At 50.6% G+C, this 12,821-nt stretch overlaps 1 protein-coding gene across 1 annotated transcript in view; it reads right to left on the reverse strand.

The window, feature by feature from the left end:
* LOC132384054 (putative transcription factor Ovo-like 1) overlaps window positions 1-2,539 on the reverse strand; it is a 30,358-nt gene extending 27,819 nt beyond the window's left edge. Inside the window, exon 1 of the mRNA XM_059955351.1 lies at window positions 2,310-2,539. Coding sequence (XP_059811334.1) covers window positions 2,310-2,409 — 100 coding nt within the window. The 5' untranslated portion in view covers window positions 2,410-2,539. The remainder of the gene's footprint in view (window positions 1-2,309) is intronic.
* Between the last annotated feature and the right edge of the window lie 10,282 nt (window positions 2,540-12,821).

Consider the following 12,821-nt stretch of genomic DNA (forward strand, 5'->3'; position numbering starts at 1 on the left):
GAGGCCGGTGCCGCTGATGAAGCGGACTGAGTTTACAACTCTCTGCCCCCCCCCCCGCCCCCCCGTACCAGACGGTGATGGACCCGGTCAGAACGCTGTCCAAGGTACATTGGTAGAAATTTGTTTTTGGTGACCTACCAAAGCTCCTCAAACGCCGGATGAAAGATAGCCGCTGCCTTGCCTTGTTCCGGTACGAGCGGGACGTCCTGCCCCCACGGGTGCAGACCCAGTGCCCTGACTGATAGAGGCCGGCGTGCGGGGTGGGCGGGGGGTGTGTGGTTTCTGCAGATGGGAAACTCGCGCGATTTCAAAGACAGCGATTGAGCAGCAGATCAGGACTGGAGCGGGATGGAGATTGGGGTGGGGGCGCCGGAGCCTCAAAGCTGAAAGCTGTTTAATTAATAAGCTGGAACTCAACGGCTAACTGGCAGCTCGCAGGGACAAGTGCGGGTTAGTCGGTCAACTGCACTCGGTGTACATTGTGAGCAGTTTCGGGCCGCTTGTCTAAGGAAGGACGTGCTGGATTTGGAGGAGTACCCAAGAAGGTTCACGGGAATGAAAGGGTTAACGCCTGGGGAGCGTTTGACGGCTCTGGGCCTGTACTCGCTGGAGTATAGAAGAATGAGGGGGGGAGCTCATTGAAAGCCCTCGACAGAGTGGATGTGTAGAGGAGAGTAGGACCAGAGAACACATATGGAGTGGATGTGGAGAGGATGTTTCCTATAGTGGGGGAGTCTCGGACCAGAGGACACAGATAGAGTGGATGTGGAGAGGATGTTTCCTATAGTGCGGGAGTCTCGGACCAGAGATAGAGTGGATGTGGAGAGGATGTTTCCTGTAGTGGGGGAGTCTAGGACCAGAGGACACAGATAGAGTGGATGTGTAGAGGATGTTTCCTATAGTGGGGGAGTCTAGGACCAGAGGACACAGATAGAGTGGATGTGTAGAGGATGTTTCCTATAGTGGGGGAGTCTAGGACCAGAGGACACAGATAGAGTGGATGTGGAGAGGATGTTTCCTATAGTGGGGGAGTCTAGGACCAGAGGACACAGATAGAGTGGATGTGGAGAGGATGTTTCCTATAGTGGGGGAATCTAGGACCAAAGGACACAGATAGAGTGGATGTGGAGAGGATGTTTCCTATAGTGGGGGAGTCTAGGACCAGAGGACACGGCCTCTGAGTAGAAGGATGTCACTTTAGAACAGAGATGAGGAATTTCTTTCTCCAGAACGTGGGGAGTGCGTGCAATTCGTTGTCACGGACGGCTGAGGCCAAGTCGCTGGTTGTATTTAAAGCGGAGGTTGACAGGTTCTTGATTAGTCAGGGCGGCAAAGGTTACGGGGAGAAGGCGGGAGAATGGGGTTGAGAGGGTTAATAGATCAGCCACGAAGGAATGGCAGAACAGACTCGATGGGCCGATTGGCTTAACTCTGCTCTTACGTCGAAGAATGTGATACGACTCGAAACTTAACACTTTTTGCAGGTACAGAGTAGCACCGACGTTAACTAAACTTCCCCCCACGTGATCTATAAACGGAGTTAATTATTTTTTAACAGAATATCCTTGACCGCCCCTCTTACCGTTATATATTTTTTAAAAACTCATCACCTCCCCCTCAGCTTTCGAACCGCACCCTCTTTTTTTCCCTCCTGTGCCAGGCGAGGTGTTGGCTGTCGTAATCCTGGTAAAGAATCTTTAAAACTACATTCCCGGGGAGGTGGGGGGGGGGGGTCACCAATTAGAATATGGGAAATTACTGCCACTCTCTGATGGGCAGATTTACGACCCGGCTTCCCCTCTCTCAACGCGTCGGATTAAAAGTTCGGGTGAACGGGGAGAAAGCGAGAGAGAGAATTTTTGAAAGAAAAAAACCCCGAGCGTCTGATTAAATCTCGCTCGGAAAGTTTTGAGGCGAGCTCCAAACTTTTTAAGTTGTCAGTCACTTTCCTGAACGCGAACCGACACGTCGCGGGGAATCCCTCTTGTTAGTCTGGAATCAAGCGCCCTTTCGGAGGCGAAAATATTTACTGTTCGCGCCGCCCGACAGCTGTCAACGAGCGAAAATCGCCGGTCCAGCGAGATCAGTACCATGGGAGCTGCGGCTTTGAGCTGAACCAACAGGGTAATAATTGTATGTCAGGGTGGCATCTCAGCGCCCCGGCAACGGTGCGATAGAAGTTCGATACGGCGCGGAATCGGGCCCTTCGGCCCGTCTAGTCCGTGCCTGACCACTTAAACTGTCCTCTCCCCTTCCACCTGCGTTTGCCATTTTTTTTTGCGGGACGGGAACGTCAACACAGGACTCACGCGGAATGTAGACATCGGCTCGCATTTCGTCTGGCATTTCGCTCCAGCTGCGGTTTCGTCCGGCAGAGCTGCGGGTTTTCACCAAGAACGCTCGAGGCATGTTGTTCTACCTGCCCTGGCCTGGCTCCGGGGAGCTTCGAGCCTCGCCGTCAGGGGGAAGGGGCGGTGGGTTCTTCCCGAGATTTCCCCTTTCCCTCTCTCTCCCTCCCCCTCCGCTTTCTCCTTCCCTCTATCCCCCCTCCCCACTCTTCTCTCCCTCTCTCGGATTCTTTCCCTTTCCCCCTCTCTTCTTTCCTCTTCCCCTCTCTCTCCGCTTCTCCCACCTTCCCTCTCTCCGCTCACCTGTCCCGCAACTTCCCTCCTCCCTCCTCCTCTCTCTCCCGCTTCCCTCCCTCCTCCCTTCTACCTTCCCTCTCTCCGCTCACCTCCCTCCTCCCTCTCTCCCACCTTCCGTCCCTCCGCTCACCTCTCCCGCACTTCCCCTCCTCGCTCCGCTTTCCTTCCTCCTCCTTCCCTCGCTGCTCTCTCCCTCCGCTCACCTTTCCCTCTGCTCCCCGCACCTCCGCTATTCCTGCCCTCTCCGCCGCCCCGCTCCCCGAAGGCGGAAGAGCCTCAGCCTCCTCGCCTCCCTCTCCCTCCGTCCGATCGGAGGGGGAGCGATCCTCTGGCCGAGAGGCGCTCCCGGAGAATCCGTTCCACCTCTCCCGAGCTAATAAAAGCGAAACTTCACCGCAGCCCATTGGGACTGACGCATGCGCCCTCGAATAACGGTGGCAATCACACCTGTCTGCATTCCGCTGACGGAAGTTCGGTCCCCACCTCTTCCCTAATCATCTCATCACCCACACACACACACAATACAACGGGCCGGCCTCCCTCCTTGCAGGATTCATTTCTACACCCAGACAGTCGGCACATCTGAAGCCCACGTTTCCTCGCGGTGCCCCGCAGGATGTCCCGAACTTCGCAGCCAATCAGGAACTTGGGCAGGGTTTAAGCGGAGGAAATTTACCCCCTGTGAGTGGGTTTATCGGTTTAAGCAACCTCCTGCGCCGCAGTGCTGTCCGACTTTTAACCATTTCGTTGCCTGGTTACTTTCACCGAGGCTGCGGATCAGAGCATGGAGATAGAAAGCAGCAATAGACATTAGAATGGAGTGTGACTGTTGCAGAGAAAGTGCCCTGTAGGGCGCAAATGAGGATGGATTGTGGCCAAGTGTCCTAGGGGACACTTCAATAGTGTGATAACGGTGGGGCAGAAGCTTTCCTTGGCCCTTTCGGGCTTTTGCATCTTCCACCCGATGGGAGAGGGGAGAAGGGGTGGGGTGTGGGGGTCTTTGATGACACTGGCTGCTTTACTGAGGCAGTGAGTAGCGTAGACAGAGTCCGCGGAGGGGACTACCCTCCGTCCGCCAGAGAAAGCAGGGTCTCCCAGTGCCCACACATTTTAATTCCACGTCCCATTCCCATTCTGATATGTCAATCTATGGCCTCCTCTACTGCCGAGATGAAGCCACACTCAGGTTGGAGGAACAACACCTTATACTCCGTCTGGGTAGCCTCCAACCTGATGGCATGAACATTGATTTCTCTAACTTCTGTTAATGCCCATCCTCCCCTTCTTACCCCATCCCTGATATATTTATTTATGTGTGTATTTATAATTTCCTCCCTCTTTTTATCTCTCCTTTTTTTCTCTGTCTCTCTCTGCCCCTTTCACAATCACTCTTTGCCTGTTCTCCATCTCCCTCTGGTGCTCCCGTCCCTGATCCTTTCCCTTCTCCAGCTCTGTATCCCTTTCGCCAATCACCTTTCCAGCTCTCAGCTTCACCCCACCCCCTCCGGTCTTCTCCTATCCTTTCTGGTCTCCCCCTCCCACTTTCAAATCACTTACTATCTCTCCTTTCAGTTAGCCCTGATGAAGGATCTCAGCCCGAAACGTCGACAGTGCTTCTCCCAGGCTGCCTGGCCTGCGGTGTTCCACCAGCATTTTGTGTGTGTTCAATGGAGGGGAGGCTGGTTTCCGTGATGTGCTAAGCTGTGCCCACGACTCTCTGCGGTTTCTTACGGTCATAAGGACCATAAAACATAGGAGCAAAATTAGGCCATTCAGCCCATCGAGTCTGCTCCGCCATTCCACCATGCCTGATCCTAGATCCCACTCGACCACATACACCTGCCTTCTCGCCATATCCTTTGATGCCCTGACCAATCAGGAAACGATCAACTTCTGCCTTCGATGTACCCAGGGACTTGGCCTCCACTGCAGATTCACCACTCTCTGGCTATAAAAAAACCCCTGCTTACCTCCATTCTAAAAGGTCGCCCCTCAATTTCGAGGCTGTGCCCTCTAGTTCTGGGTACCCCCGCCACATCCACACATCCTCTCTGCATCCATCCTAACTGCTTTCAAAATTCGGTGGGTTTCAATGAGGTTCCCCTACATTCTTCTAAATTCCAGTGAGTACAGGCCCAAAGCTGCCAGACACTCCTCGTACGTTAACCCCTTCATTCCCAAAATCATTCTCATAAACCTCCCCTGGACCCTCTCCAATGACAACACGTCCTTTCTGAGATATGGGGCCCAAAACTGTTAACAATACTCTTCAAGTAGGCCCTGACTAGTGTTTTATAAAGGCTCAGCATTATCTCCTCGCTTTTATATTCTATTCCCCTTGAAATAAATGCCAACATTGCATTTGTCTTCTTTACCACAGACTCAGTCTGTAATTAACCTTCTGGGAGTCTTGCACAAGGACTCCCAAGTCTCTCTGCACCTCTGATGTTTGAACCTTCTCCCCATTTAGATAATAGTTCACACTGTCATTCCTTTTACCAAAATGTGTTATTATACATTTCCCAGCACTGTATTTCCATCTGCCACTTTTTTACCCATTCTTTAATTTGTCTAAGCCCTGCCGCAATCGTATTGCTTCCTCAGCACTACCTACCCCTCCACCTATCTTCATATTGTCTGCAAATTTTGTCACAAAGCCATCAATTCCATTATCCAAATCATCGACAAACAATGTGAAAAGTAGTGGTCCCAATACTGACTCCTGAGGAACACCACTAGTCACTGACAGCCATCCAGAAAAGTCACCTGTTAATCCTGCCCACTGCCTCCTGCCTGTCAGCCATTCTGCTATCCATGACAGTCAGTATCTTTCCTGTAACTCCATGGGATTTTATCTTGTTTCACAGCCTTGTCAAATGTCTTCTGAAAATCCAGGTAAATGACATCCACTACCTCGGGCGGAGCCAAACTGTGATGTACCCTTGACCCCTGACCTCCAGTTCTGGTCAGGTAGATCGTGAGGTCGAGTGTCTATCTTATCACACAAGAGGCCCTTTCAGTAATCTTTTCACTGTGAGGCAGAAGCGGTCCCCGAGCCTGGTGGGACGTGCTTTCAGGCTTTTGTCTTCTGCACAATTTGGAGGGGGGGGGGGAGAAGAGAGAGAGTATCCAGGGTGGTGGTGGTGGGGTGGGGGGGGGTTCTCCGAGTTTGCTGGCTGTTGTACTGAGGATGTGAGAAGTGTAGACAGAGCTGGCCAAAGGCTCAATACTGTTACCGAATAGTTATCAGACGTATGAGCTGTTTTTTTAGCAGGAACAGGATCATTACAAGCAGAAGCGATGTGGTCAAATTTAGACATAGAACATTGCAGCACAGAACAAGGGGGGGAAACAGGAACTTTGGGGGTTTCTTGTTCCGTGGGCGTCTGTGAAGAGTAAGAATTTCAGGTCGTACACTGTATACATTCCCTGATACTGAACTGAACCCTTGAACCTTTGAACCCTTCAATGAACATACAACAGCTCAGGCCCTTTGGCCCACAATGTTGTGCTGACCCCTTTCCTCAAGATCCTCAAGATCAATCTAACCCTCCCCTCCCACAAAGCCCTCCATTTTTCTATTATTTATGTGCCCCTACCACCACCTCTGGCACTGGGTTCCACACACCTACCTCTGTAAAAAAAAATTCTGCCTCTTATTGACATTTCCTCTACACTGGCTGTCCTCTCTATCTTTTACACCTTTACCATGGGCGGTGTGGTGTAGGTACGTCTCTACCAAAGGAGGTGTGAGGCGCTCCTTCCCTCCGCCGGCCTGTAGGTTGCCCTTGGGCAAGGGGGTAGCACCTGCTTAGCCCCCGGTCAGGGTCACGTGAAGCCATGGGAGCAGGTGGTGGACGGTCGTACAAGCAGCCGGTGCAGATCACAAGTCCTGTTGACGCCAGGCAGACGATCTCTGAGGAGTATTGGTGGAAGAAGAAGGCAATGGCAAAGCACCTGCAGGACCACGATCACCGACGTCGTACGGCGTGGCACATAATGATGATGTCATATGACACGGCAGATAACGATGACACCCCTATCAAGCTGGCTCCAAAGAGAAAAGCTTCGGCTTGCTCAGCCTATCCCCATTAGACAGGCCTCCTGGACCGGGGGCTTCCTGGTAAATCTTGTCCCAGCACAGGTGGAGGGATATGGGTGTTTTTGTTTCGCTTTTCAGCTGGTTTGGCACAGCATTGTAGGCCGAAGGGCCTGTGCTGTACTCTTCTCTGAGCTGATTCAATCGCGGGACAATTTACAATGACCAATTAACCTATCAACCGGTATGTCTTTGGACTGTGGGAGGAAACCGGAGGAAACCCACGTGGTCACAGGGCTGAACGTTCAAACTCCTCACAGGCAGCAGCAGGAATTAAACCCAGGTCATCTGCACTGTAAGGCGTCATGCTAACCATGGTAGTTCTACCGAAATTCTTATATACATTTCAGGCAGTTCCTTACTTTGTTCCTAAAACGGTTTTTGACAGAATAGACTCTATAATCTTACCTTATATTTGGAAAAATTAAAAATCCTAGATTGAATAAATCCTTATGGCAGAAATTTTAAAAAGGACGGTGGTATGGCTTTGCCAAATTTTAGAATGTATTATTCAGCAATTAATATTCAATATATTATTTTTTGGATTCATTATTCAGACATACATCAACATCCTTCATGGTTGGATTTGGAGGAAAACTCACCGAAGGAGTTCTCTTTGGCCTCTTTACTGGAAGCTCCTCTTCCCTTTTTGTTTTCTAAGATTAGTAGACAGGACCTTAATCCCCATTACTAAACGTACATTAAGAATTTGGTTTCAGTTTCAAAGATGTTTTGAGTTAAATAATTTTGTTCTTTCTAGTAATATCAATTTCAATTAAATTTTTTAAACCATCAATTTTGGATACGGCCTTTTTGGTTTGGAAAAACCAAGGGAATAACAACTTTTCAGATTTGTTTTTAGGGGATTGCTTAATGTCTTTTTCTCCGTTAGTGGATAAACACGAACACTTTTTTTTAGATATTTACAAATTAGGAACTTTTTACGTGGTTTGCTGCTAAATTACCCTTCTGCTTATCTACCTGATATGACAGATGCTCTCTTTCAGCCTAAACCACTTCAAAGTTTTTGACGTCTTGCAAACTTCTGAAGAAGTAGAGACGCTGTCGAGCTTTCTTCATAGTTGCACTTGCGCGATGGGCCCAGGGCAGGGCCTTTAAATTACACCAGACTCGAAAACAGTTCCTTTCCCCGAGCAGAGAGGCTGATCAACACCTCCACCCACCAACTCCACTAGATCAGTCTAGCTTCACTTTACGGCCATACAATCAATCTCTGTATATAAACTATCTTAAGTATTTTTATTCATTGTGTTTTTTTATTATTTTGTTCTTTATCTTACTGTGTTTTTTGTGCTGCATTGGATCCAGAGTGACAATTACTTCGTTCTCCTTTACTCTTGTACACATTAAATGACAATAAACAATCTTCAAATTCTAATTCCCACACAAAAATTACCCACGTTGGTCATAAAATCCCCGTCGTCGAAAAGATTGCAGATTTTTACTCCCTGTTGGAAGTCAAGGTCCAAAGAATGATGGATGCGGAGAGCAAGGTTCAAAGGTCACAGTTGAAGAGCCTGGAGGTCAAAGTCTCAGCGGCCAGCACGTCCTGGGGTCGGAGGTGACCGGAGGCTAAGGGTCGATGAGCCCCGGGAGTCGAAGCCGCGAGTTGGCGGGTCCAGAGGTGGAGGTCTGCCATTCCAAGAGTCGGGGATCCTGTCCGGGTGCGTGTAGATTGGGGGAGGGGGGCGGGAGGGGATTATCTGCTGATTTTGTCTTGTCCCACTGAGCGTTGCTGCTGTGGCTTGGGAACGTGCGTGACAGCACCTGCGGGCTGCCCCCTGCATAGAGAAGTACAACACAGAAATAGGCCTTTGGGCCCATCTAGTCCATGCCAAACCATACTCCCTACTCGAGCTGCACCGGGACCACAGCCCTCCCTATCCCAGCTTCTCTGAAATGTTGAAATTGAGCTCACGTGCACCACTTATGCTGGCAGCTCCACAGGCCGGTGCTTTTGCCAGTTTCAGTGGCGTGAAGCGACTGAGAGCATGAGACTCTCTCCCCCCCCCCCCCCCCCGATAGAACGCCAGTCTATCGCGAGGTTAACCCCCAGCATTTTCAGCTGGTTAGACTGGAGCAGTTAAGTGCCTTGTTCAAGGACACAACACGTTGCCTCGGCTGGGGCTCGAACTCACTACCTTCAGATCACCAGTCGAGTGTCTTAACCACTTGGCCACAAGCCACACACATTAAATTCCAGCTGCCATTTTTCAGCCCATTTTCCCAGCTGGTCCAGATCCCTCTGCAAGCCATGATAGCCTTCCTCACTGTCCACTACACTCCCTGATCTTCGTGTCATCTGCAGATTTACTGATCCTGTTAACCACATTATCATCCAGGCCGTTGATGTAGACAACAAACAACAACGGGCCCAGCACCGATCCCTGCGGCACTCCGCTAGTCACAGGCCTCCAGTCAGAGGGGCAACCCTCTACTACCACTCTCCGGCTTCTCCCACAGAGCCAGTGTCTCATCCAATTTACTACCCCACGCTGAATGCCGAGCGACTGAACCTTCTCGACCAGCCTCCCATGTGGGACCTTGTCAGAGGCCTTGCTGACGTCCATGTACACAACATCCACTGCCTTTAAAGACTCTATATGATTGGTTGGACATGACCCACCATGCTGACTACCCTTAATCAGCCCCTGTCTATCCAAACATTTATATATCCAGTCCCTCAGAATACCTTCCAATAACTTTCGCACTACTGAAGTCAGGCCTATAAGTTTGTGGTTGACCCACTTCACTGTCTGTTTCAGTACACATCTGATAAGTGAGCGAGTCTAACGTCTACCCCACATGCTCTGGCTCAGATTTGAAGACTATACTCTTCCCCTTTTTTTAAAATCTGAAAATCTGGTTTCCCCGCACCCTCGACACACCCACACTTTCAAGGCGAAACTGGCTTGATCTAACCTGTCTGAGCCATTTTAATTGTCCTAAACGCACCAATTACTTCCCACCACTTGCCGGTGGTAGACGGAACAGGTTTGGGAGTAGCTTCGGGTTGCACACACTGATGATAACCGCAATCCTCAGTAACTAGTTAACTATTGTCACCTGGGTACGGCGAAAGTCTTTGTTTTCAATGCTGTCCTTACAAATCGTTCTTCGCAGCAGTGTATCGAGGTAGGACGAGGGAAGACAGTTACAGCTTGCAGGTTAAAATGTTACAGTTACAGAGAAAGTGCGGCGTAGGTAGTGAGGGGCAAAGGCCATGACGATGGAGATTATGAGGTCAAGAGTGCGATAATGTCGGGGTGGAATCTATCCCTCAGCCTGGTGGGAGGGGATTCCAGGCTTCTGTATCTTCTGCCCGACGGAAGAGGGGAGAAGAGGGAGTCTCCGGGCTGGGTGGTCAAGTAGGTGCCTTGCCACAGAGCTACGGGAAACAGGCCCTTCGGCCCATCTCGTCCATGCCAGACTGTTACTCCGCTGAGTGTCATCGACCCACACCCCGACCAGGGCCCTCCGTACCCATCCAAACATTCTCTCAAACGTTGCAATTGATCCTGCACCCACTGGTTGCTCGATCCACACCCTCTGAGTGAAGAAGTTCCCCATCACGTTCCCCTTGAACATCTTAACCCATGACCTCTAGTTGCAGTCCCACCCAACCACAGTGGAAAAAGCCTGCTTGCATTTACCCCATCTATACCCCTCATAATTCTGTACGCCTCTATCAAATCTCCCGTCAATCTCCTACACTCCAGGGAATAAAGTCCTAACCTATTCAACCTTTCTGTATAACTGTATAAGTTTCTGTATAAGTTACCTGGTAACTTCCTGGTAAATTTTCTCTGCGCTCTTTCAAACTGATTGACATCTCCCGACACCAACGTGAGGATCTTGTTTGTGGATTTTGGCTCTGCCTTCAACACTAGTCCTGTTCCGAAGTTACTCCACAGCTAGCGGGACCCTGCAGTATCTGTCGATGGATTACAGCCCCCTCGACATGGAAGAGGCGGCGTGCGAGACTGGGCTCCTACTTGTCCGACCCAGTGTCTGTCAGTACAGGCTCCCCCCCCGCCACCCCGCAGAGCTGTGTTCTTTCACCCCTCCCCATTCTCACTTTATACAAGCGACTGTACCCCCCGCAGACAAATCCGCTAAAACCCTAAAGCCGCCGACGGCGCGGCTGTGGTTGGTCTCAAAGTTCAAAGTGCGTCTGTTGTATCAAAGCACGAATAAACCATGCAGCCTTGAAATCTGTCTCCTTACAGGCAGCCACAAGAGAACCGGAAAAACCCACCTTAAAAAAAAGACCAACACCCGATGCACAGAGAGGGCAATAAAAACAATAGACAGTAGGTGCAGGAGTAGGCCGTTCAGCCCTACGATCCAGCACCGCCATTCAACGTGATCATGGCTGATCATCCACAATCAGTACCCCGTTCCTGCCCTCTCCCCATATCCCTCGACTCCGCTATCTTTAAGAGCTCTACCTAACTTTTCCTTGAAAGCATCCAGAGAATTGGCCTCCGCTGCCTTCTACGGCAGAGCATTCCACAGATCCACAACTCTCCGGGTGAAAAAGTTTTTCCTCAACTCCATTCTGAATGGCCTACCCCTTACTCTTAAACTGTGGCCTCTGCTTCTGGACTCACCCATCAGCGGGAACACGTTTCCTGCCTCTGGCGTGTCCAATCCCTTAATAATCTTATATGTTTCAATCAGATCCCCTCTCATCTTTCTAAATTCCAGTGTATACATAGAAACATAGAGAATAGGTGCAGGAGCAGGCCATTTGGCCCTTCAAGCCTGCACCGCCATTCAGTATGAGCATCCAACTCAGAACCCTGTACCTGCTTTATACAAGCCCAGTCGCTCCAATCTTTCAACATATGCCAGTCCCGCCATCCCGGGAATTAACCTCATGAACCTACACTGCACTCCCCTCAATAGCAAGAATGTCCTTCCTCAAATTCGGAGACCAAAACTGAACACAATACTCCAGGTAAAACAAATCATGCAATCAAGCATTCAGAACGAAAGTGAGTGCTTAAGCACATAGCTGGAGTGAGCTCCCCTGACTCGTCTTGAATAATAATGTGACCTGCGGAACTGGTGGCAGGAGGGGTAGACCGTCCACAACATGAGGATCCCGTAGTAACTCGGAGCTTAATGCTATCAAACCCCCTACCTGCCCCCCACCCCACCCAGAACTCAATGGTCAGGCTGTGTCTGTGGTCGAGTCATTCGAATTCCTGGGGACTACTGCTACCAAATGGCCAGCTGGTGGCGTAGTGGCATCAGCGCTGGACCCCGGAGCGAATGGTCCCCAGTTCGAATCCGGCCGGCTCCCTTGCACGCTTTCCATCCGCCCTGGGTTGAGCGTCCAGCTAGCAACTCGGCCTCGTAAAAAGAACAAACTGGAGAATGCTACAGAAATGGCACTTGATGAGCATTCACCAAAAAGATCGGTGCAAGTAGCTCATCGTGATGGCGCCCACCAGGAGTTAGGGGCGTTTTTCTTCTTCCGCCACTACCAATAGATTGAAGCTCATCACTGGGAAAGCCCAGCAGAGGTGGTCCTTCCTACGCCATCTTCGGAAACGCAACAGCGGAAGGCGCGCCCTGATGGGTTTTTACCATTGAGGGGGTAGTGACCACCTCTGCCGCCATTTGGTTCTCCGCCGCCAGCCTCCCCCTCCCAAGTCCAGGCTGCAGCGAGTGGTCCCCTCAGTGGGTGCCGGCCGCTGGCGTTAAAAACCCCGTTCGTCGCCAGAGCGAAGGGAAGAGCTGGGACAGCTACACCCCGGCGTTCACCGATCCACCAAATTCCCACCAGGGAGACACGACCAGTTCCTCACCGCTAGGGCCGCACGTCATCACTGAAGCTTCTTTCTCGTGGCTATCCAGCTTCTCAACTAAACTCACTCAGGTGGAAGACCCCAAAGTCTGTTAAATGGTCTTTCCCGCACTCCTTGTTCTGTCCATGGTTATTCAGTCTGTTCGTAGGCTCACATTTATTTAAGTTTGACTAGTGTCCGCCCTACTGATTGCTCATAGCTGTTGGCACTTTGGTCTTATAAATTGTCGGTTGCTAT

Source organism: Hypanus sabinus, chromosome 31 (genome assembly GCF_030144855.1).
Source record: "Hypanus sabinus isolate sHypSab1 chromosome 31, sHypSab1.hap1, whole genome shotgun sequence".
Classification (NCBI taxonomy): Eukaryota; Metazoa; Chordata; class Chondrichthyes; order Myliobatiformes; family Dasyatidae; genus Hypanus; species Hypanus sabinus.